Genomic DNA, 26,139 nt, shown 5'->3' on the forward strand with positions numbered 1-26,139 from the left:
TACAAATTACACACATGCCACCTAAGCCTACATTTGCATTTTATATACTTTTTAAATCTGGAAGACAAAACATCTGCTTTTACATTTGAATATTCACTTTAGCAACAACTTTGAAATGTCTTTATGAGTTTGTGTGCTGACTTCTTATCCCTTTAAAACAATCACATTCATGTACGTGGTTGCATCGTATGTGGAGACTACTCCGGAGCTGAGCACCCGCCACACACTGCAGATACCGACTCTTTAAAATAGCTGGTTTTTGTGTCCAATAGCCACGGCTAGAGATGAGCTTTTGACTTGTTAACCATTTGAATGCCACTGTCAATATCTGACAGCTGCATTAAAATAGAATTTGCGCTGTTGCTTGCACTTATTGGCTCTCAACAGTGCCTGGTGACGTGATTGTGTCTGCGCCGCTGGGTACTCGGTCAGCCGAGGGCCTGCTTACAGCCCCCATCACCACTAAATGGGCACTCCTTCGATGCTCAGCTATATGCTGAACTTCAAAGGAGACGGCTTTATACTGTATACAGCAGTACTGTAGTATTGCCATATATAATGTAAGCATTCAGGCGATTGCAGATTCATGTCCCCTAAAGGGACTAAAAAATAAAGGAAAAAAGTGTTTGAAAATATATGTTGTATAAGTTCAAATAACCCTTTTTTTTTTTTTTTTTTTTTTTTTTTTCCCCTTGAAAAATTTTTTTTATCAAAATATCAGTGCATAGAAATATTTTTTCATTTACCCTAATCAGTAAACGCAATGAAAAGATAAAAACATTAAATACTTGGAATGTTTTGTGTTTTTGGTAACTGCTCCTTCATAATAAAATGCAATGAAAACCGATTAAAAATTCGTGTTTAGCTGTGAAAATTGTATCGATAAGTTGGCTCGCCACAAAAAAAAAACCCAGATCTTGGGCTGTGTGCGAACGGTGCATTTTCGCATTGTTTTTTCTGCTCGGAATTGAGCCAAAAACGCTATGGAATCCTTATGCCAGCTAATTCAATGAGAATCCTGAAGTGCTGTGCACATGATCAGTAATTTTCCTTTATTTGCAGTGCGTTTTATTCCCGCAGAATATCAATTCTTTGTGCTGGTTTTTAACTTTTTTCACCCATTTACTTCAGTTGAGTCAGTCAAATCTACAGCAAAAACACAGGTATCAAAATGTTTGCGGATTTGCTGAGTTTTTCTGGACTTCCTATGGTGTTTCCCATGCTGTCATCTGTGTAACTGTGCAAGAAACACCGTCGTGGTGGGTTCTGATCAGCGGTAACGTTACCGTCGGTAAAATAGTTACCATCGTTCAGAGCGCTGTGGGGTCAGATGTCAGCGGGACCCTGCAGATGTGACTGTGACCCGCGGTAAAGAGCTTACTGCAGGTCACCGGCTTCGGCTGATGAGACTACTACTCCCAGCAGTTGACACCAGCTGTTACTTGTAACCGTGACGGGAGACGTAGTCTAGTGAGCTGGTGCCTGTGCTCGAATTTAAATAAAATAATAAATATAAAACATAAAATAATTAAAAGATAAATTCAACTAAAAATAAAACACACATTATACTTGCGTAACACCAAATCCCGATGCCCTTGTCTCCTATAAAAAAAAGTAAAACCTTTTACTCACCTTAATGTCCATGTCCCCTATAAACATTGAAAAAAAATAAACAACCATATACTGTCCTGTCCGCCATAGTCCACGTAATAGTGTCCCACGACGATTTCACTTGTAGAACAGTCAGATTAGGAGAGGTGACTGCTCTAACTGGCCGCTGGCTACACACTGACAGGAGCATCATGGCTCCCTCAGTGTATAGTTTTGAGCTGCCATGAGAGAAGTCACACGAGTTCATCAGCTGATTAGCTCCGGTAATCTCCCGGCACCACCGCTGCATGAGGAAATTGGACCTATATGTCAAAGGTCGTGAAGGGGTTAAACAGATTAGTCATACCACTAAATTAATATTTCCCAAATGTCATCTGTACATTAGCATCATTGTTTAAACAGTTTTTGTTTCATTTTTTGTTCGAAAGATAAAAGGGTTAAAAGTTCATCAGCAATTTTTTGTTTTTTCAGCAATTTAAAGAACCAACTTTTTTAGAGACCACATTTGAAGTGACTGAGGGGCCTATGTGACACACAAAGTACCCCAAACTGACACCATTTTTTATTTTCACAAGATTAATAAGCGTAATTGTACACCTTTTTGGGTCAATTTTTTTTCCCTCAGTACAACGATACCCCATACGATTTAAATTCTGGAGCGCAATTTTGGCATGAATTAGATTGTGAATGCCATGTTGCATTTGAAGAGCCCCTGATTGGCTAAAATAGCACAAACTCCACACAAGAAACTGAACCCAACAAGGAATTGATGTATGGGTATTATGAGCATCCAGATCGCACAAATACTTTGCAGAACGTTACAACATCGGGACATGAAAATTAAAAATAACTTTTTTTTTTTTTTCCCACAAAATTGTTGCTTTATACCCAAATCTTTTCGTTTTCTCAAGAAAAGCAGGAGAAATTGCACAACAAATTATATGGCTTAATTACTCCGAAGTACGGCATATGTGGGGGATAACTACTGTTTGGGTACATGGCTGGGCTTTTGAAAAGTAAGGGGCACCATTTTGACTGTAGTAGATTGCAGACGTCATGTCATATTTAGGCTGTGTGCACACGCTGCGGAATCTGCTGCGGATTTTGCAAAATCCGCAGGTCAAAAGACCTGTGGATTAGCCTGCGGTTTTGCCCTGCGGTTTATCATCTCTACAGTGGAGGAGATGTTAAACCGCTGCGGAATCCGCAGAAAGAATTGACATGCAATTCTTTCTGCGGATTTGAAACCGCAGGAAAATTCTGCAACCTCTGCACAGCGGTTTTTAATATAGGGAATAATGGTACTGTATACCGCAGCAGAAACTGCTGCGGCTCCACAGGGCCAAATCCGCTGCAGATCCGCAGCGTGTGCACACACCCTTATAAAGCCTCTGACATGCCAAAATAGCAGAAACCCCCACAAATGACCTTATTTTGGGAACTGCACCTCTCAAGAATATTCACCACACCACTAGGTGAGTTCCACAACACTCAGGCAATTCACAGTATTGTATAACATTAGGCTGAGTAAATGGAAAATTGCCATTTACACTGAAATGCTGCTTTTACCCCACGTTTTCTAATTTTCAAAAAAGATAATATGAGAAATTGCTGCAATTTCTCCTGAGTACGCCAATTCCCCATATGTGGTTGAAAACTACTTTTGAAGCACAACTCAAAGGTCCAAAGTGAGCTTTGCGCCGTATTGGAGTGCCGATTTTGCTGCAATGGTTTGTTTCATGCCACATTGGCAGAGCCCTTGGCATGCCAGAAAAGCAGACTCCTCAAAAGAGAACCCACTTTACAAACTGCACCCCTCAATGAATTCATCTTGGGTTACAGTGAGCATGTACATCACAGAATTTTATTTCATTGGGTGGTGAAGAAAGAATTACATTTTTACCACTAAAATGTAGTTTTAGCCCCATAAGAGACCCTATTTTACAATCTTACACCTCAATGAATTCATATAAGGGTGCAGTGATCATAATATTGACACCACAGGTGTCACAAAATTTTATACCATTGGGTGGTGTAGAAAAAAATATTTTTAACACAAAAAAATAGTTTTAGCCCGTTAGTCTTACATTTTCACATGGGGAAAACGATAAAAAATGGCACCAAAATTTGTCAAGCAATTTCTGATGAACATGAAAATAACTCATGTGTCTGTACACTACTGCTTAGCCACACGGCGAGACTCTGGAGAGAGACAGACTGCGGTTTGATTTTTGAAGAACAGATTTTCATAGACTAGTTTTCCGACTCCATATACAGAACCCCTATGTGCTAGAAGAGCAGAATTCCCCCTAAAGTGACACCATATTGGGAATTTATCTACAGGTGTGACTATTTTGACTCCATGGGTGTGTTCTAGAAACAAGCGGTAGTGGATGCTGCTGAGTGAAAATTGGAAACCTGCCACTGTAGTGCCCGTACTTTGTGCCCAGCTCGTGCTTCTGGAAACACACACCCTGTAGATTAAGCGGGTTCTCATCACTACAGAAATGCCAAATGTTGCTCTAAATGTGGTTTAGGCACATTGTGGGACTCAGAAGCAAGGGGGAATATTGGGATTTGGCAGAATTCTCTGGATTTCTTTTAGTGGGCGAGGAACCATATTTCTTTTTCAGAGCCTTTGTTCAACCAGTAACGTGACATTGACAGTTGGTGGACCAAATGGGGACTTATTTTGTGTATCAAGTTAAAGCTTCTATTGCAAACAGTGTACATAAATTTTTGGCTCACATTTATCCCACACTCTGCACTGAGCACTTACATAGGGGTTTGCATCTAAATCTCTGAATGGCATGATACAGATGAAATCATTGAAGGATTCATTCACTAAGGCAGCAGTAGTACTCAGGACTACATCAGGCCTCTGGTCAAAGGTGTCCTGCTTTTCTGTAGAACACAAAACTGGTTGACCATGCTTTTATGCATGCTTAAAAAGACACTCTAGATCCTATCCTAGACAGTCCATCTTCCTCACTATAGAGAAAGGTAGAGGACTTGAACTCTAGTGCCACCCATTGGAAGTAGCAATCAAGTCTATGTCGACCTTTTAACGAGCCTTGCAATATTACTTCGGATAATATCCAAATCAGGATCTCAATTTGTAGACATAGGGTTTCGGGGTAGTGCCCCAGTCAGTGCAAAGTATGAGATCTGATTTGCCTAGGTGAGAGGCTAAGGGTAAGTGCACACGCTGCGGATTCACCTGCGGGTTTTTTCCCAAGGAAACGCAGGTAAAACCGCACGTAAAGTGACCTGCGGTTTGGCCTGCGGTTTTGCCCTGCGGTTTCACACCTCTACTATGTTAAAGGTGTGAAACCGGAGCAGAATCCGCAGAAACAATTGACATGCTGCGGGAAAAAAAAAACCTGCAGCTTTTCCGCAGGGAAAAAACCGCAGCGTGTGAGCACTGCGGTTTTGAAAACCCATAGGCTAACATGGTGAAGTACCATGTCTGCGGAACTGCTGTAGTTCTGCAGGGCCAAAACCGCAGCGTGTGCACATGGCCTAAGTCTGGGACCTAAAGAGTAATTTTTTATTATTTACCTTTTGGAGAGTGGCACGCCACTATGAGGATAAAAAAAAATAGTATTTTACCGCTGTTGTGGGCCTTTGCTACTAAATATTACCTTTTTGGGGGGAAAGTGTGATTGTATTTTCACTGCTCAACATTATACACTTCTGTGTAGCACCTGGAGGTTCAAGGTGCTCACCACGCATCTAAATACATTCCTTGAAGGATCTAGTTTCCAAACTGGGGTCACTTGTGGGAGGTTTCCACTGTTAAGGCACATCAGTGGCTCTCCAAATGGACATGATGTCCGTTAATTATACCGGGAAATTTTTACATTCAAAGTCAAATGATGCTCCTTCCCTTCTCATCTCTGCTGTGCGCCCAAATTGTGGTTTTTCTTGAGTACTGGCATGCTCAAGAAAAATGACAACACATTTTGCGGTCCTTTTTTTTTTTTTTTTCCGGTTACCCTTCTCAAAGTGGGGAAAAAAAAAAATCAGGATCTGAAGTAACTTTTTCGTACACATATACGTTTTTTTTTTTTTTTTTTTGGATTATAAGATGCATCGGACCATAATACGTGTACACCTAGGTTTTAGAGGAGGAAATTGGTAAAAAAAAAAAAAAAAAAAATTTGAAGCAAAAACTGTAGTTAATATCCCCTCCTCCCTATCCTGGCCGGAATGATCGCCATCCTCCCTATCCTGGCCGGAATGAGAGGATGGCACCCTGTCGTACATGCGCATTATATTGTGTTTACTGACCTTCCAGGTAACTATTTAGAATAAGATGTGGGTATAAGAGGAATAACACCATTTCAGGCCGTTACATGAAAGGGCTGTCGAGTTGGTAAGCCAAGCCACCAACTCAGACTCCTCAATTTCCCTGACTTCCGCTCCACTACTCTGACAACACAGCCCTGCCTCACTACTGTGCCTGTACAGATTCTTTTCAACTAAAAGCCGAGATCCTTAGGAACAGAACAGACATTTTATAACTTTCCCAAATTATGAAAACATTTACAGCACATCTTGCACTCAACTACTGAACCCAATTTATTATACATTTTAGGTATCTGAGTCGGTCCATTTTATCCCGATTCCAACAAAATGGACTCAGACTCCACAGCTCTGGTTATCTGACTTCTATCCTACATTCTCATAAGGTTTCTCCATTGCATGCACTTTGTGATGTGATTTGCAATCCACTGTTTGCTGGGAAGAGGTGATGAGCTATACATAAGTTATTTTTTCCATATTTTAGCATAGACATTGGGGTTCCAGCTCTTCATTTAATGTTTAGCTCACAGAGATGAGCTGCAGCAGCTTGGAGGACATTCTACAGTGTAGCCTTGCTGATCTGAAGAATGCTCTGATGTGAGGTACAGCAACTCTTAGGGTCCCATTAACATAGCGACACTCCACGATCGCGACAACGATACGGACCTGGTAAGGATCGCTGGTACGTCCCTAGTAAGCTGCCAAACAGGCAGATCTACTCAACGACGCAGCAATGATATGGCGATCCGTGTAATGACCTCGGCGGTCGCTGGGACCTTGTCACACAGCAGCTACTCTGACAACTCAGACCTCGATAGACATGCTTCAGTGTTGCCTTTTCCACACCCCTCTGCTCCGATTGGTGGCTACCACTGCGCTATCACTACGTGGTTTGCTTCAGCGTCCCTGTCTGAGTCGCTAGTGCGCTATTTATTCGTGGATCCACAGTCACTGACACGGGGATATGCGATTATTATAACTGTACATGTTAAATGTTATGATTGCATATAATTGATAGCTGACCTATAAAAGGCAACGCTACAAAGATCCTAATTTGAGACCACCAATTGGAGCTGAGGGGGCGTTGAAAAGACAAAGCAAAATCACGCCTGCGTCCCTGAGTTCTGAGTCGCCAACGAGGTCGCTCGTCGTTGTTATGGCATCAAACACAGCGATGCATGCTGGCCAGCCGGACACAATCAATCAAAAAATGGCCTAGGACATTCGAGCACGATCAGCGATATTGCGTGGGGGCGGTTGCCGCTATGTGTCACACGTAGCGAGGTCGCTGTTGCGTCACAAAACCTGTGATGTTTCAGCGATCTCGCTAACTATATCTCGCTGTGTGTGAAGTACCCTTACACAGCTCTGCAAGATGTTTGGCAGCCACTGTTCCCTTCCCTGCTGCTCGGTGCTCTCTTCTCCATGGAGTATCATGGGCCCATTATCCTCTATAGAGGCTAGTACTATTGATTTGTGTAAAGTCTGAAAGCACAATTCCATTTTAAGATTAAAGAGAAGGCTAACTGACACTTTTTATTATTATTATTATAGAGCACAATAAATCAAACTCCAGTAACACTGCAAGTTCCTGGACTCATGAGTTCTCAGGTGCAGATGGGTGGTCATCCAACAGAAGTACTTTGTCTGATGAACATGGTTTTGCCAGAAGAACTACTGGATGATGATGAATATGAGGAGATTGTGGAAGACGTGCGAGATGAATGCAGCAAGTATGGCATTGTTAAATCTATTGAAATACCACGGCCAGTGGATGGTGTTGAGGTACCAGGATGTGGGAAGGTACGTGTGTTCATTTTTTTTTTTTTTTTTTTTTTTTTTTTTTTTTTTGTGTTAACCACAAAAACAAATATTGCCAAGGATTGTGAAAAAGGGGTTAAAGAGGAGCAGTTTTAATTTTTATTTCATAAACCAATAGTACACATGAAAATAAGTAATCTTATCAGCAAAATCTCTTTTTCTCCACCTGGACTGATCATTCATTTTCAGAATGTTCATTTTATGGGTAAAATCTGTTTTCAGTGATAATCAGTTCTTGAGGAGAAGCAGGTTACTCTAATATATATTACAGTGTTGCATATTTGTTTACTGTACTTAATCAAATAAAAATTAAAACTGCAGATACTTTTTAAATACGTGTCTTAAAGGCTATGTACACCTTTGTATGTAGGATCCAAATAAACTAATTGCAACGTTCTATACAGTCTTAATAAAAATAAAAAATACGGATTTGCTAACAGCGTTTGCAAAATTGTTACAATGAGTTACTGGTCCTGTGGACTCTGTTCTGTCTCCCTTCTTTTTTTTGTGTTAAAGATGGGAGGAGAGACTGAGGAAGAAAGTCTCTGGGAAGACAGAGAAAACAGCCTACAGACATGTAGTAAAGCAAATAGGAATAAGTGCAGTTTTGGAGCTGTGCTGATGCATGAAAGCAAGGGAAGACGCTTGCAGTCAGGATACATACAGAGCTCACATCCAGTCTATATAGACTCCCACAAAAGCAAAATTTGAAATGGATCAGGCTGCAAACTTCTTATCCTGGACTCTAATTATGGAATAAATGCATGACCATTGCAGTCTGAGGGTGTGTGCACACGCTGCGGTTCCGGCCGCTGCGGGTCCGCAGCAGTTTTTGCTGCGGTGTACAGTACCATTATTCCCTATAGGAATAAAAAAAACGCAGTGCAGACGATGCGGATTTTTGCGCGGTTTTGAAACCGCAGAAAGAATTGTGTGCATGAGATTTCTGAAATCTCAGATACTGCTGATAAAGTAAAACGCTTCTGAAAATTTGCATTAAAAAAACCGCAATAAAAATGCAACGTGTAAACATTGCCAAATTTTAATTGCTAACATATTGCTTGATCACTTCTTATTTTTCTTTTTTTACCATGTTAAAGGTGTTCATAGCCTTATCTCAAGCAGGAATTAATCCTGCCTGCTGCTCAGTACAAGCTGTGGCTGTCAGGATGAGTGGGTAGATATTGAATTTTGTGAGCTCATGATTTTAGCTGAACTTATTTAAAGCTAAGCAACGTACAGAAACTGTCATGTTGCTGCTGTTATACTGATTAAAATGATACTTGGGGTGAAGGAATCCTTCTTATAGTTGTGTAATCAGATATGCTCATGCTTCAGGGCGACCTGTAGGCAGAGTCTGACCTTCCTGCTCTAATCCAGAGAAAGCAAGTAGAGACCTGCCCACAGGCTGCTCCGGAGCTCAAACAAGTTCCTCATCATATAGAAAGACTGTTTGTGCTTTGGGGTGGCCTATGGGTAGGACTCTCCTCTTTGGTTTCTCTGGCTTAGAGCAGGAAGATTAGACTCTGCCTGCAGGCCGCCCCAGAGCACGAGCATCTCATTAACTGTAAACTTCTAACACTGATTACACAACAACCACAAGATGGATTTCTTCACCCCAGGGACCATTTTAATAAGTATAACAGCGGCAACCTGACACGGTCTTTAGTTGACTTGCTGACAGGTTCGCTCGATCGGATTAATTTTTTTTTTTTATATATCTTGATAGATTGAACAATTCTGAACGGGGCGATGCCAAATGTTTTTTTTATTTACGTTGGGGCGAAAAGGGGTTAATTTGAACTTTTTTTTAATACACCGTATTTTCCGGCTTATAGGACGACTTTTTAACCCCTGCAAATCTTAAGTCTGGGGTCATCTTTTATATGCCAGGTGTCGTCTTTAGTAAAGCAAGCTGCAGGCATCCGAGACGCCCAGGGTATGGAAAAGAGAGAGCAGCCTGCGCCTCTTCACTGCAGTCCTCAGTAGGTAGAGATGGGCGAATTCGAACAGTAAAGTTCCAGCTTTGGCTGCCCGAACACCGAGTGTGTGTCGCGCTGTCATGTGCATGGCAGAGTGAGTGCTCAGCTGTGATCAGAGGTCTAAAGTTTACCTCCGATCACTGGTGTCAGCTGATGGGACTATTGCTCCCATCATCCGACACCTGCTATCACTAATTACAGTGAGAGCAGGAGCAGTGGATGTGAGTTTTCCTCAAATTAAAAAAAAAAAAAACCTGGCCAGGGTACCCCTGTACTTTTGATAACCAGCCAAGCAAAACTCTCAGCTGGGGGCTGCAAACCTCAGCTGTCATCTTCAGCAAGGTTGGCTATCAAGAATAGAGGGGTCTTCCCCCCCCCATTTTTGACAACCAACCTTAATAAAGCAGACAGCTGGGGGCTGGTAAGGGGCCATGGATACTACCCCCTCCCCATGCCTAAAAATAGCAGCCCACAGCTGCCCAGAAAAGGCACATCTATTAGATGTGCCAATTCTGGCACTTTGCCCGTAGCTGTGGGAAGTGGGGTAATATTTGTGGGGTTGATGTCACCTTTGTATTGTTTGGTGACATCAAACCCACGACTTAGTAATCGAGTGGCGTCTATAAGATACCCCCATTACTAATCCTATAGTTACATTGTTAGAATACACAATCAGAAAAAAGTCCTTTAATTGAAAGAATTACACAGACTCCTTTAATCTTAAACCATATTTACGTCCTCACCTAATTCCACCGAAACCCTCGATCTCCTTAGATAAACCCAAAATAAAACAATACTATATCTTACCTGTCTGTCGTTCTGTCCCAAACCGTAATACATGTCTGGGGGATAAACAGTTTTCAACCTGGATGGTGCCAAGATGTGACCGTTCTGGCAGAAAACCACTGGTGAATGAGCTGCTGCGAGCGTAACCTTACTGACTAGCGGTTACGTCACTGAGGCTGCGTTCCCAGCTGGGCTGATCTGTGCGACCTCAGACAGGCACACATGTGCACACACATGCGTACATACATACATATTTTTTTTTTCTCTATTTTTAAAAAAAATTTATTTTTATTTTTATTTTTTTTTTACTTTTCACTTCAATGATCTCCATGTGAGACTGGAAGTTGTGATCTTCTGATCACCTCTGCTACACACAGGAGATGAGCAGTGAGAGCCTGTGTATAGCAGAAATGCTCACTTGCTGTGAACGCCGACCGATGGCAATCCGGCAATGACAGCCACAGGGGTCTGCTGCAGACTCCGCGTTGTCATGCCAACCCATCGTCGACGTGGTCATGTGACACGGGCACCGATGGGCAGTGTAAGTGACTCACTTCAGGCGTGATCACATTAAATGCTGCTGTCAGAACTGTTTAAAAATTTGAGGGTAGTATTCTGCTTACGACAATTTGTGGAATTTAGTCTCTCTGATAGTTAGCCCCTTAACGACCTCTGATACGCCTTTTAACGGCGGCAGTTAAGGGTTTGTTTTTTTTTTTCTCAGTGCTACTTTTTGACGCAGAGAAATAAGTGTATAGTGCCCACCCAGCGTCGGAATTTCTCCGGGGTCTCAGCTACGGCGGTTAGCTGAGACCCCAAAGAGCATGATTGGGGTCGGTTTTTACCGACCCCAGTGTTGAGATCGCTGTTAACGGAATAAAAGTTTAAATTTCCCATTTAATTTCTCTCCTCTGATGTGATCGCACATCAGAGGAGAGAGAAATGGGGTCAACAGGTTCCTCCGGTGTCCCTGGATCCTCCTGCATGTCCCTCGACGTCTTCTGGGAAGAAAATGGCATTCGCAGTGCGCCCACCGGGACCTTCTGACCGGCACCAGGCAACAATAGGAAATTTTTCCTATTGGTTCATTTTGATCACTGTATATGGTAAATCAAACCCCCCCTTTATCACTGCCTTAGTTGGGTAAAAATAATAAAATAACAAAATGTATTTATTTCCATTTTTCCGTTAAAGGTAGGGTTGGAGTTAGGGTTAGTGGTGGGTTGGCGTTAGAATTGGGGGGGGGGGGGGGATTCCACTGTTTAGGTACATAAAGGGGTCTCCAAACATGACATGGCGCCGCCATTGGTTCCAGTCAATTTTGCCTTCTAAAAATGTCAAACGGTGCTACCTTCCTTCTGAGCCCTGACACATGCCCAAACAGTGGCTTTCCTCCCACATATGGGGTATTGGCGTACTCAGGAGAAATTGCACAACAAATTTTGTGGTCCTCTTTCTCCTGACACCCTTATGAAAATAAAGAATAATTGGTTCCAAAGTAAATTTTTTGTGAAAAAAGTAAAATGTTTATTTTTCTCCTTCCCCAATGACTGCACCACGGAGAGTGGGGATCTGCCCTTTAGGGTCAAAGAACCTACAGATAAAAAGGGCAGTACCTCTCCCTTTCATCAGTTGGTTTCCTGTCCCTGACGGGAAACCTTTAGTTTGGCGGTACCTGGATGAAGATTCCAGATGAAGACGATCCAGACCCGGTCAGTCTGGTTCAGGCAGCGGGAGGCTCCTGCCGTGGTTGGTGCTGTGCCTGAAGCCGCCACTGTTGGGACCGAGGGGTCTTGCAGGGGGGGTAGCGCAACCGCCGTACCAGATATCTGGGTGTATGATTTCCGGCTGGCACAGGCATGCGGAAGCGCCACCTGATATGGACAAATCTCCATCTTCAAAAATCCTCTTATTGGATCCTGTCCCTCCTCCAGAATCTGTACCCGCTGCTGCATCTGATTGGTGAGTGATCTTCGGGAAAGTTCACCTCGTAATTGGGGTTCCCTTCTCTTCTTTTGTTATTTAGGGAAGAGATTGGGAAAGACAAAGCACAGATGTTGTCCCATGTGTGATAAAGAATTACCCGGCACAAGAGGCTATGCTGTTCCTGCATGTTGCAAGTGCTATGCGAAGAAACCCCAGACAAATTCAAAATTGAGTCAATAAAGTCGACCATCAAAATGCTGTTTCCAAAGTGTTTTCATGGCAGTTCCGGATCTCGGCGACGCATAATACCATGACCACAAAAACTCCCAGAGGTTCGTCAGAGTAGCGGTCTCCATGAAAGGAGAAAGTGTTTCCAGTACAAAGCCCCTTCCCTTTGGGTTATCAATAGCACCTCGGGTATTTACCAAATTAGTGGCAGAGGCAATGGCGTTCCTGAGAGAACAGGACATTCTGATAGTCCCTTATTTGGACGACTTTCTGGGCGACTCGGCTCAACTTTGCAGAGAACAACTAAACAGAGTAATGACTACCCTAGTAGACCTGGGCTCGCTCTTAAACCTAAAAAAGTCAAGGCTAGAACCAAGAGTGCAAGAGTTTTTAGGATTAATATTGGACTCTGGGAAGCAGGAGTGCTGCCTCCCAGTACAAAAAAAGGGGAAGATTGTAGAACAGGTATCAAAGCCTCACAGAATCCATCAAAGACTGAGAAAGGCCATGTCTCTGCTGGGTTCCCTTACTGCTTGTTTGCCAGCCGTTCAGTGGGCACAGCTACACACCAGAGACCTCCAGTGGGAAATGCTAAAGAACCAGGCCTCATTAAAAGATCACTAAGAGTGATACATGACTCTGTCTTTGACCACTATTTATTCCCTAAATTGGTGGGGAGATATCAGCAATCTGTCCAAAGGGGTCCCTTAGGTAATGAAGGTGTCCTGGGTAGGCATCACCGACGCAGGCCCCACTGGATGGGGGGCTCACCTGCGCGACAGGGTTTCTCAGGGGATTTGGAGAGGCCAGTAGCTTGCGGTATCCTCAAAGCAAAAGGAACTATTGGCAGTAAAGTGCGCCCTGTTAAATTTCCAGGGTCAGGTAGTGGTGGCCTGTATAGACTATCAGGGGTGAACTAGTTCACAGGCCCTAATGGACATAACATCCCAGATTTTCAGTTAGGCAGAAAACAATCTCCTATCCCTATCGGCTCTACACATTCAGGGGTGAGGGGGTAGAGAACCAAAAAGTTGATTTTCTGAGCTGCACTCAATTACGACAGGGCGAGTGAGCTCTGAACGAGTCCGTTGTCAAGCAGATTGTGGAAATGTGGGGCTTTCCGGTCATAATCTGTTTGGCAATATCAACAACAAAAAGGTAGAGCATTTTTGCTCCCTAGATTCCTTGGAATCACAGCCTAGCCTATGCGTATCTCCCGGTCGTTCTCATCCCAGCGGTTCTAATGATGATCAGGGAGGACAAATTGAGAAAAATACGGATAGTCCCATTTTGTCCAAAAAGAACTTGGTTCTCCTGGCTGAGGATGATGTTGATTACAGATCCTTGGGTTCTACCGGAAATTACGGACCTTCTTTCTCAGGGACCCGTGTTCCACCCTCAGGCGGCGAACCTTCATTTGACAGCATGAAATTTGAAGGGTGCTGTTGAGGAATAGTGTTTTCACCAAATTTAGTTTCCGCCCTGCTAAAGAGTAGGAAAACTGTTACCACGAGAGATTATGGTAATACCTGGAGGAAATTCCTGTCCACCTCAGGGTTAAGAATCCAGGATTGGTTTCCAATTAGAGCAATTCTAGAATTTATGCAGAAGGGGGTTGGATTAAGGCCTGGCAACCAGCACCTTTAAAGTCCAGGTGGCATCTCTAGGGGCCCTATATAATCAAGACATAGCAGGCAATCCATGGGTGGCACGATTTTATTAGAGCCTCTGCAAGGTCTAGGCCAATTGTTATAACGCCAGAAGCTAGCGCCATGGGATTTAAATCTAGTCCTATCGACCCTAACAGGACCTCCATTTAAACCACTAGATTTGTTTCCCGTCAAGGTCCTGTCACTTACTGTTCATATTATGGCTTTAACATCAGCTTGGAGGGTAAGGGACATACAGACCTTATCTGCTTGCCCTCCTTTCACGAAGATCCTAGAAGATAGAGGTTTTTTTATTTTTTAAATACCTAACCCTGCTTATTTGCCCAAGGTAGCATCTCGCTTCCACAGATCCCACAAGGTAGTCATTCATTCCTTTTGTTCTAACCCTAAAAAATAGGGATGGAAGATTCCACACTTTAGAGGTTAAAAGATGTTTGTTTCAGTACCTAGAGTCCACCAAGGGGTGTAGGAAGGAAGGATCTCTGTGTGCTTTCAGGGGCCTAGGAAGGGTCTCAAGGCCTCAAAAAGTACCTTGACGAGGTGGATAAAAGATGCAATAGCTTTGGTCTACTTATCCATTAGGAATATTGCCCCGGATGGTCTGAAGGCTCATTCTGTAAGAGCGATGGCAACCTCCTGGACAGAAAGGTTGGAGGTATCAGTAGAGCAGATCTGGAAGGCTACCACTTGATCACCTTCTACCTTTTTCAAGCACTATCTGCTGGACTTGGCCTCTTCTTCAGACCTAACCTTCGTGAGAATGGTTCTTCTTGCTCTGGTCCCCTCCCTAAGTTACAAGTCTCTGTAATTCTCTCTGTGGTGCTGTCATGGGGGAAGGAGAAAGACCTAGTTACTTAGGGTAACAGGATTTCACAGAGCCCATGATAGCAGCCGTTTATTCCCTCCCGTCATGTGTGTGGTGAGCACGTTTTCACTGTTTGTAGTGTGATTTACAGTCATATGTTAAAGTTTGGGCACCCCTATTAATGTTAACCTTTTTTCCTTATAACAATTTTGGTTTTTGCAACAGCTATTTCAGTTTCATATATCTAATAACTGATGGACTCAGTTATATTTCTGGATTCAAGTGAGGTTTATTGTACTAACAGAAAAAGTGCAATCTGCACTTAAACAAAATTTGACCGGTGCAAAAGTATGGGCACCTCATCATAAAAGTGACATTAATATTTCGTAGATCCTCCTTTTGCAAACATAACAGCCTCTAGTCGCTTCCTGTAGCTATTAATGAGTTCCTGGATCCTGGATGAAGGTATTTGTGACCATTCCTGTTTACAAAACAATTCCAGTTCAGTTAAGTTTGATGGTCGCCGAGCATGGACAGCCCGCTTCAAATCATCCCACAGATGTTCAATGATATTCAGGTCTGGGGACTGGGATGGCCATTCCAGAACATTGTAATTGTTCCTCTGCATGAATGCCTGAGTAGATTTGGAGCGGTGTTTTGGATCATTGTCTTGCTGAAATATCCATCCCCTGCGTAACTTCAACTTCGTCACTGATTCTTGCACATTATTGTCAAGAATCTGCTAATACTGAGTTGAATCCATGCGACCCTCAACTTTAACTAGATTCCCGGTACCGACATTGGCCACACAGCCCCAAAGCATGATGGAACCTCCACCAAATTTTACTGTGGGTAGCAAGTGTTTTTCTTGGAATGCTGTGTTTTTTAGCCTCCATGCATAACGCCTTTTTGTATGACCAAACAACTCAATCTTTGTTTCATCAGTCCACAGGACCTTCTTCCAAAATGTAACTGGCTTGTCCAAATGTGCTTTTGCATACCTCAGGCGACTGTTTGTGGCATGCTTGCAGAAACTGCTTCTTTCACATCACTCTCCCATACAGCTTCTCCTTGTGCAAAGTGCGCTGTATTGTTGACCGATGCACAGTGACACCATCTGCAGCAAGATGATGCTGCAGGTCTTTGGAGGTGGTCTGTGGATTGTCCTTGACTGTTCTCACCATTCTTCTTCTCTGACTTTCTGATATTTTTCTTGGCCTGCCACTTCTGGGCTTATCAAGAACTGTACCTGTGTTCTTCCATTTCCTTACTATGTTCCTCACAGTGCAAACTGACAGGTTAAATCTCTGAGACAACTTTTTGTATCCTTCCCCTGAAAAGCTATGTTGAATAATCTTTGTTTTCAGATCATTTGAGAGTTGTTCTGAGGAGCCCATGATGCCACTCTTCATAGGAGAATTAAATAGGAGAACTACTTGCAAGTGGCCACCTTAAATACCTTTTCTCATGATTTGATACACCTGGCTATGAAGTTCAAAGCTCAATGAGGTTACAAAACCAATTTAGCGCTTCAGGAAGTCAGTAAAAAGTAGTTAGGATTGTTCAAATCAAGAAAATAATAAGGGTGCCCATACTTTTGCACCAGTCAAATTTTGTTTAAATGCAGATTGCACATTTTCTGTTAGTATAATAAACCTCATTTGAATCCAGAAATATAACTGAGTCCATCAGTTATTAGATATATGAAACTGAAATAGCTGTTGGAAAAACCAAAATTGTTATAAAGAAAAAAGGTTAACATTAATAGGGGTGCCCAAACTTTAACATGACTGTATGTATAAACAAGTTTGTGTTTTTCTGATAAGCAATATGATAAAGATATGTAACTGTCATTAACCTGGAGGTCCTCTTATGTTCTGTAAACCAACTGATGTGTGGGAGAGGTACCACCCTTTTTATCTGTAGGTTCCCTCTCCATGGTGCCTGTCATGGGCTGTGAGAAATCCCGTTACCGGTAAGTAACTTGTCTTTTCCTTTCACATTGCTTTAGTTCTCGTGAAGCACCTGAAGGATTAATAAACTTCTTGAATGTGGTTTTGCGCACCTTGAGGGGTGCAGTTTTTTTTGAATGGTGTCACTTTTGGGTATGTACTGTTATGTTGACCCCAAACTCACTTTAAATGTGAGGTTGTCCCTGCAAAAAAGTTTTGTAAATTTTGTTAGAAAAATGGGAAATCACTGGTCAACTTTTAACCCTTATAACGTCCTAACAAAAAAAAGTTGTTTCCAAAATTGTGCAGCTGTAAAGTTGGCATGTGGGAAATTTATTAACTATTTTGTGTGACACCCACTCTGATTTAAGGGTACAAAAATTAAGTTTGAAAATTGCAAAATTTTCAAATTTTTTTGCAAAATTTTCATTTTTTTTTTTTTTTGCAAAATATCTGTTTTTTTCATAAGCGCATTTTACTAGTAACATAAAGTAGAATGTGTCACAAAAAACAATCTCAGAATCAGTGGGATCTGTTGAAGCGTTCCAGAGCTATAACTTCATGATGTGACAGTAGTCAGAATTGTAACAATTGGCTTGTTCATCAAGTACCAAATTGGCTCTCACTAAGGCCTGTTTCACACTTCCGTTTTTTCAAATCCGTCAAAATCCGTTGTTTTCCGTAAAAAAACGGATCCGCCATTTTTTGCAGGATCCGTTTTTTTTGTCCCATAGACTTCCATTACGGTTACCGCGGATCCGTCAAAAAAACGGATCCGTTTTTAAAAAAACGGATCCGTTTGCATCAGTTTCCGTCAAAAAAACGGAAACGGATCCGTTTGGCGGACACAAAAACGGAAGTGTGAAATAGGCCTAAGGGTTTAAGTAAAGTAATTTGTGCTCAAGTGGTAGAGTGGTGATTTCACCCTGACCAAAGCTTATTTATGTACATTTTTTGGTTGCCTAGTATTAACTGCATCAAGAATTTACTTTGCGATAGATCGTTAGAATCTAGTTAACATGGACAAATTCAACTGCACTATTTTGTTATAAGCGATATTCATCCAGCCATTATTTTATTTTAGTTTTTTTTACTGAACTTCCTGTACAACTGGATCTTACCCATGGGATAGTTTCTTCACATGCTTATACTTTTCCAGATAATATATTTATGGATATGAAAATATGCGCTTTTTTAGCTATAGATAAGATTTAGCTGGTGATGTTAGCTGGAGATGAGACTAGTGCGGCGCTGCCTCCGACTGTCTCTTCCCAAAGCCGCTCTAAGTGGTTGATGGGTCTCTTTCATGGCAAGAGACTAATCGTCTCGATCATCGCTAGGAAAAGTCAAACTAGTCTGGTCTCCTGCTATGGTCCCCAATCGAATTTTTAGAATAAATTTGTGCATCCAGGCTGATTCATGCTGCCCATAGTTTGGGCAGTAAGAATCAGGTGATAGGTTCAGTTTAAATAAAAACATACCAATTGCAATCACACATGGACTATGTATATAAACATTATTTTTATTGCTATTTTGAAAGATTAGATTCATAATTATTACAATTTGAGTATGCCATCTGTGAGATTTTGTGATTGCTATAGAATACAGAACATTGTGTAGTAAATGGCTTTACGTGATCCATATTTTTATTTATTTTACTCATTCATATAGCGCCATTAATTCCAAAGCGCTTTACAGACATAATCGTCACTGTCCCCGATGGGATTTAGAATCTAAATTCTCTATCAGTATGTCTTTGGAATGTGGGAGGAAACCCACGCAAACATACAAACTCCTTGCAGATGTTGTCCTTGGTGGGATTTGAACCCAGGACCACAGCGCTGCAATGCTGTAGTGCTAACAATATAGGCTAAGCTTTTGGTTGTGGAGGGAAATATAGCCCCTAAACAAGCACATCTTTAATGTTCTTATAGTTTCCACAAAACAGAGGAAGCTGACATTTTATCAGTTTTGCTGTATAGGGTGCTTGGTGAACCTTGGTGTGGCTAAGAAGCTTCATGCACGGTTCCAACCACTAGCTGGAACCTGCTTTACTGTTGACAATGCGGGTTTGCCTTAGTGTTCTCAAAAGATGTCCTTGTTCCAGGCAAGCCAGAGCTGTCAAAAGCTAGAGAAGGAGGCATGAACATGCAAAACAAGTGAGCGGAATGGTGCAGTTAAACTCTGTTACACAGAGTGCGCGCTGAGCATTCTGATTTTACGAGTGTTCTACTCAATGCCTCCATTATTGGTTAACTGAAGGTGTGGTTATTTTTTTTTTTATTTAACCCTTTCATGACCCAGCCTATTTTGACCTTAATGACCTGGCCATTTTTTGCAATTCTGACCAGTGTCCCTTTATGAGGTAATAACTCAGGAACACTTCAACGCATCCTAGCGATTCTGAGATTGTTTTTTCGTGACATATTGGGCTTCATGATAGTGGTAAATTTAGGTCGATAATTTTTGCGTTTATTTGTGAAAAAAATGGAAATTTGGCGAAAATTTTGCAATTTTCAAATTTTTAATTTTTATTCTGTTAAACCAGAGAGTTATGTGACACAAAATAGTTAATAAATAACTTTTCCCACATGTCTACTTTACATCAGCACAATTTTGGAAACAACATTTTTTTTCGTTAGGAAGTTATAAGGGTTAAAAGTTGACCTGCAATTTCTCATTTTTACAACAAAATTTACAAAACCATTTTTTTTAGGGACCACCTCACATTTGAAGTCACTTTGAGGGGTCTAAATGGCAGAAAATACCCAAAAGTGTCACCATTCTAAAAACTGCACCCCTCAAGCTACTCAAAACTACATTCAAGAAGATTATTAACCCTTCAGGTGCTTCACAGGAACTAAAGCAACATGGAATGAAAAAAATGGACATTTTAATTTTTCCAACCAAAATTTTATTTTAGCATCAGTTTTTTCATTTTCACATGGGTAACAGGATAAAATGTATCCTAAAATTTGTTGGGCAATTTCTTCTGAGTACACTGATACCTCATATGTGGTCATAAACCACTGTTTGGGCGCACGGCAGGGCTCAGAAGGCAAGGAGCGCCATTTTACTTTTTGAATGTAAAATATGCTTGAATGTTTAGCGGTTGCCATGTCTTGTTTTAAGAGTACCTGTGTGCCTAAACATTGGAGCTCCCCCACAAGTGAGCCCATTTTGGAAACTAGACCCTCCAAGGAACTTATCTAGATGCATAGTATGCACTTTGAACCCCCAGGTGCTTCACAAATTGATCTGTAAAAAAAAAAAAAAAAGTACTTTTTTTTTTTTTCACACAAATTTTATTTGGCCTCAGTTTTTTCATTTTCACATGGGCAACAGGATAAAATGGATGCTAAAATTTGTTGGGCAATTTCTCCTGAGTACATCAATATCTCATATGTGGTCATAAACCACTGTTTGGGCGCATCGCAAGGCCCGGAAGGGATGGAGCACCTTGTGACTTTTTGATTGGAAAATTAGCTCCAATCGTTAGCGGACACCATGTCGCATTTGGAGAGCCCCTGTGTGCCTAAACATTGGAGCTCCCCACAAGTGACCCCATTTTGGAAACTAGACCCCCCGAAGGAACTTATCTAGATGTGTGGTGAGCACTTTGAACCCCCAAGTGCTTCACAGAAGTTTATAACGCAGAGCAGTGAAAATAAAAAAATATTTTTTTTTCCTCAAAAATTATTTTTTAGCCCGCTATTTTTTATTTTCCCAAGGGTAACAGGATAAATTGGACCCCAAAAGTTGTTGTCCAGTTTGTCCTGAGTACACTGGTACCCCATATGTGGGGGAAAACCACTGTTTGAGCGCACGGCATGGCTCAGAAGGGAAGGAGCGTCATTTGACTTTTTGAATGGAAAATTAGCTCCAATCGTTAGCGGACACCATGTTGTGTTTGCAGAGCCCCTGTGTGCGTAAACTTTGGAGCTCCCCCACAAATGACCCCATTTTGGAAACTAGACCCCCTAAGGAACTTATCTAGATGCATAGTGAGCACTTTGAACCCCCAGGTGCTACGCAGAAGTTTATAACGCAGAGCCGTTAAAATAAAAATATTTTTTTTTCCCTCAAAAAATAAATTTTTAGCCTGCTATTTTTTATTTTCACAAAGGTAACAGGATAAATTGGACCCCAAAAGTTGTTGTCCAGCTTGTCCTGAGTACGCTGGTACCACATATGTGGGGGGGACCACTGTTTGGGCACACGTTGGGGCTCAGAAGGGAAGTAGTGACGTTTTGAAATGCCGACTTGATGGAATGGTCTGTGGGCGTCATGTTATGTTTGCAGAGCCCCTGATGTACCTAAACAGTGGAAACCCCCCACAAATGACCCCATTTTGGAAACTAGATCACCCAAGAAACTAATATAGATGTGTGGTGAGCACTTTGAACCCCCAAGTGCTTCACAGAAGTTTATAACGCAGAGCCGTGAAAATAAAAAAAATATTTTTTTTTCCTCAAATTATTTTTAGTCCACAATATTTTATTTTCACAAGGGTAACAGGATAAATTGGACCCCAAAAGTTGTTGTCCAGTGTGTCCTGAGTACGCTGGTACCCCATAAGTGGGGGGGACCACTGTTTGGGCACACGTTGGGGCTCGGAAGGGAAGTAGTGACGCTTTGAAATGAAGACTTGATGGAATGGTCTGTGGGTGTCATGCTACATTTGCAGAGCCCCTGATGTACCTAAACAGTGGAAACCCCCCACAAGTGACCCCATTTTGGAAACTATATCACCTAAGGAACTAATCTAGATGTGTGGTGAGCACGTTGAACCCCCAAGTGCTTCACAGAAGTTTATAACGCAGAGCTGTGAAAATAAAAAAATATTTTTTTTCCTCAAAGTGATTTTTACCCCACTATTTTTTAATTTCACAAGGGTAACAGGATAAATTGGACCCCAAAAGGTGTTGTCCAGTTTGTCCTGAGTACGTTGATACCCCATTTATGGGGGGGGACCACTGTTCGGGGACACGTTGGGGCTCGGAATGGAATTAGTGACGTTTTGAAATGCCGACTTGATGGAATGGTCTGTGGGCGTCATGTTACGTTTGCAGAGCCCCTGATGTACCTAAACAGTGGAAACCCCCCACAAGTGACCCCATTTTGGAAACTAGACCCCCCAAGGAACTTATCTAGATGTGTGGTGAGCACGTTGAACCCCCAAGTGCTTCACAGAAGTTTATAACGCAGAACCGTGAAAATAAAAAATCTTTTTTTTCCACAAAAATAATTATTTTAGCCCCCATTTTTTTTATTTTCCCAAGGGTAACAGGAGAAATTAGACCCCCAAAGTTGTTGTGCAATTTTTCCTGAGTACCCTGATACCCCATAAGTGGGGGTACACCACTGTTTGGGCACACGTCGGGGCTCGAAATGGAGGGAGCACCGTTTGACTTTTTGAACGCAAAATTGGCTGGAATAAATGGTGGCTCCATGTCGCGTTTTGAGAGCCCCTGATGTGCCTAAACAGTGGAAACCCCTCAATTCTATCTCCAACCCTAACCCCAACACACCCCTAACCCCAATCATAACCCTAACCACAACCCTAATCCCAACACACCCCTAACGAAATCCCAACTCTAACCCTAACCACAAGCCTAACCGTAATCCCAACCCTAAGTTCAACCCTAACCCTAAGTTCAACCCTAACCCTAAGTTCAACCCTAACCCTAAGTTCAACCCTAACCCTAAGTTCAACCCTAACCCTAAGTTCAACCCTAACCCTAAGTTCAACCCTAACCCTAAGTCCCTACCTATGGGGGTGATAAGGGGGCGGTGATTTACTTTTTATTTATTTTGATCACTATGAAAGTTTATCATAGTGATCAAAATAAATGAATGAATCTGCAGCGTTGCAGATTCGATTCGGCGCACTGCGCATGCGCCCGCCATCTTGCAAGATGGCGGAGCCCATGTCGCTGGACGGCAGGACACCGGGACGGATAGCGGGAGGTCGGAGGCACAAATGAGGGTGAGAGTGGGTGATCGGAGGGGCGATCGGGGGGCGGAGGGAAGGTGGAGGGGCAGATCATGATGGCGGCTGCCGATCGGTGCCGTCAGACGGTGGCGGCAGCCGATCGGTGCCGTCAGTCGGTGTGGGGGGGGGGGGGGGGTCGGGTCTCGGTGTCCAGCCATGTCCGATGCTATTTCAGCATCGGCCATGGCTGGATTGTAATATTTCACCAATTTTCATTGGTGAAATATTAGAAATCGCTCTGATTGGCAGTTTCACTTTTAACAGCCAATCAGAGCGATCGTAGGCACGTGGGGGCTAAGCCACACCCCCAGGTGTTAACTCTGAAGGGTCCTTTGTGTGCGGGTCGGGTGACCTTTCAGTGACCCCGGTCACCCGACCCGCAGGGGGGCTATTTATAGCATGACGCCTACGTAGGCGTCATAGGTCGTTTGGGCACTGCTTTTCATGACTCCTACGTAGGCGTCATGGGTCGTGAAGGGGTTAAGGCTTATACAGGGCTATATGCTTAGTTTACACTGTTGGATTTTGCGGACTCATTCCCTTGAAAGTGAACCTGTCACCATTATAGGATGCTGTGTATCAGGCCTGAAAGGTGGTGGCCACATCTCATATGTCAAACCTGTTGACCGGTTCCCTTTAACTTATAGGGAAGGCTGTAACACTATTTTATGCTGAGTTTTCATTTAACTTTTACCAGGTTTTGCAATCTGATTTGAGAGCAGCATAACGTGTTTTTTTTTGTTTTTTTTTATAAAATTCTTTCAGCAGGAAATTATCCCTAGAGGAAGAGTAAACCTACTGCCACATAGTCCTCCATATTCATGAGCTCTCTGCAGCCCTGCCCTCACTACAGCTGCCAATCTGTGGTGTGGGTGGGGTTATACAGAGCATAGCATTCAGAGAACTGGTAGATCTGTAGTTGATAGTAGATTAAACTGATTTTATCAACTGCAGCAAGCAACCCAGTAAGTGATCACTGTAATTGGGTTCTGTGCCCCTACATCATGCTGCTCTCAGATGATGTAACAAAGAGCTAGTGACAGGCTCCCCTTAAACTTTGAGACATTTTTTGTTGTTAGAACCAAACTTCTGTGCCAAATTCAAATGGTTAAAAGCATAGTTTTTACATTATTTTTTTTTTTTTCTTTTCCAGATTTTTGTTGAATTCACATCAGTGTTTGATTGTCAGAAAGCCATGCAAGGACTGACTGGCCGAAAATTTGCTAACAGGGTGGTTGTCACAAAGTACTGCGATCCTGATGGCTACCATCGTCGTGATTTCTGGTAGATGTGGAGCATAGAAGATAAAAGAAAAAATCCTATATATCTCGAGATTTCAAAGAAAACTAAGGACAACTTTGTATTTCCATTTCCAGGACTGTTTTGATTATCCCCCCCCCATTCTTTTGTTTATTTTCCTGCTTAGGCCTCTGGCCTTTTCTCTTTTAAAACCCATATTGACTTGTGTTCTTTGTCCAGTTTCATATTAAATGCAAGAATGAACCCTGAAAGTCGCCTTTCTTGGACGGCTGGGCCATGAGCAATGTTGGTGGTTAAACTGTAGCTATTGTCTTAACCTAATTTTTTGTTGTCAGATTCTTATTTACAAAGACAAATTAAAACATTTTGTTGTATTTTACTTTTATTCTTTTATCGTAAATGGTGTGTCCTTTAGTGAGAAATTATTGTCTGCATAAATTTATATACTAGTTTTATGGGATGCTTGAAAATAACTGAATACACACTTATTAAAAAACCTTTGTGATTTCAACCTTCTAAATTAGAACTATTTGATATCTAAAAACAGTGTTGCAAAACATTGCGTTGGACCAGAAGAAAACAATTTCTCTGGTGACCTGTAACTAAAATGTCTGATGCAATTTTACTGCGACTTAATATTTCCTTACAGCACATGCTGAACTATTCTTGCTATCAAATTTAGTTCTATTCCTCCCATTCTGTAGGTGCATTTTTCATGCTCACTTGTAGAATCTTGCGTTTCTCCCTGTTAAATACCATTAGTTGCTGATCTAGATCCTACTGAATCCTTTCTCTGCTACATTCCTTCTATGCACATGGAAACAGGAGAAGTAATGGGATGAAACTGAAAGGGAGAAAATACAGATTAGATATTGGATAAAACTTTTTGACAGAGTGATCAATGAGTGGAAGAGGCTGCCAGGAGAGGTGGTTGGTTCTCTTTCAATGGAAGTCTTCAAACAGAGCCTGGACAGACATCTGTCATAGATGGTTTAGTGAATCCTGCATTGAGCAGGGGGCTGGACACGATGACCCTCAAGGTCCCTTCCAACTCTAAAATTCTATGTTCCTGTCTTCTCTAGTGTTCACTATCCCTCTTAGCTTTTTATTGTTTGCAAATTTGATCAGTTAAACATCAGTTTCCTTCTCTGGATCATTTTTAAAAATGTTGAACAACACTGGGGCCAGGACAGAGCCTTGTGGTACCCCACTTGAAACACTCTTCCAAATGGATGTGCAACCATTTATTATCTTTGAGTACGATCACTGAGCCAGTTATGAATTTACCTAAATGTAGCCTTGTCATTCCCATACTTGCTCATTTTCTCAATAAAGGCATTATTACTTTATCATGCTCGTCACCATCTCCCCCTCTCCACTCTCTCAGCGGCTCCAGAGCATGCGCACATAGGATATAAAGCTGGAACGTACACCCAGATTGTGAGCATGCCCGGAATGCTGAGAGTCCTTGGTCAAGTGTGGGAGCTGCTGGGATATTGCAGTGACGTGTGGAGCAGTGAAGGGAAGGAATTATAATGTGATGGAGATTTTGAAAAAGGCATCTGACTGACTGAAAAGCTATGACTGAAATAGAAGGTATGTGGGGGCAATCCTGAGAGTATTAAGTGATTTTCGTGATTAAATACTGGGACGTTTTGCTTGCGATAAACATATTAGTGATGCAGTGTGCATCAATAACAAGACAGTGGGGGCACTTTAATTGCGAAAAGTGACTTGACAGGTTCCTTTCAAGTCCTATTAAAGTGCCCAATGGCATTTTCTTGTAACTGGTGCT

The 26,139-nt window shown here is 42.1% G+C and overlaps 1 protein-coding gene across 1 annotated transcript in view; it reads left to right on the forward strand.

The window, feature by feature from the left end:
- The window catches only part of U2AF2 (U2 small nuclear RNA auxiliary factor 2), a 129,060-nt gene extending 104,337 nt beyond the window's left edge, over positions 1–24,723 (forward strand). Inside the window, exons 10-11 of the mRNA XM_073552114.1 lie at positions 7,474–7,722; positions 24,238–24,723. Coding sequence (XP_073408215.1) covers positions 7,474–7,722; positions 24,238–24,372 — 384 coding nt within the window. The 3' untranslated portion in view covers positions 24,373–24,723. The remainder of the gene's footprint in view (positions 1–7,473; positions 7,723–24,237) is intronic.
- The last annotated feature ends 1,416 nt before the right edge of the window (positions 24,724–26,139 follow it).

The sequence above is a fragment of the Dendrobates tinctorius genome, unplaced genomic scaffold, assembly GCF_039654945.1.
Source record: "Dendrobates tinctorius isolate UK_male_01 unplaced genomic scaffold, ASM3965494v1 ptg000184l, whole genome shotgun sequence".
NCBI lineage: Eukaryota > Metazoa > Chordata > Amphibia > Anura > Dendrobatidae > Dendrobates > Dendrobates tinctorius.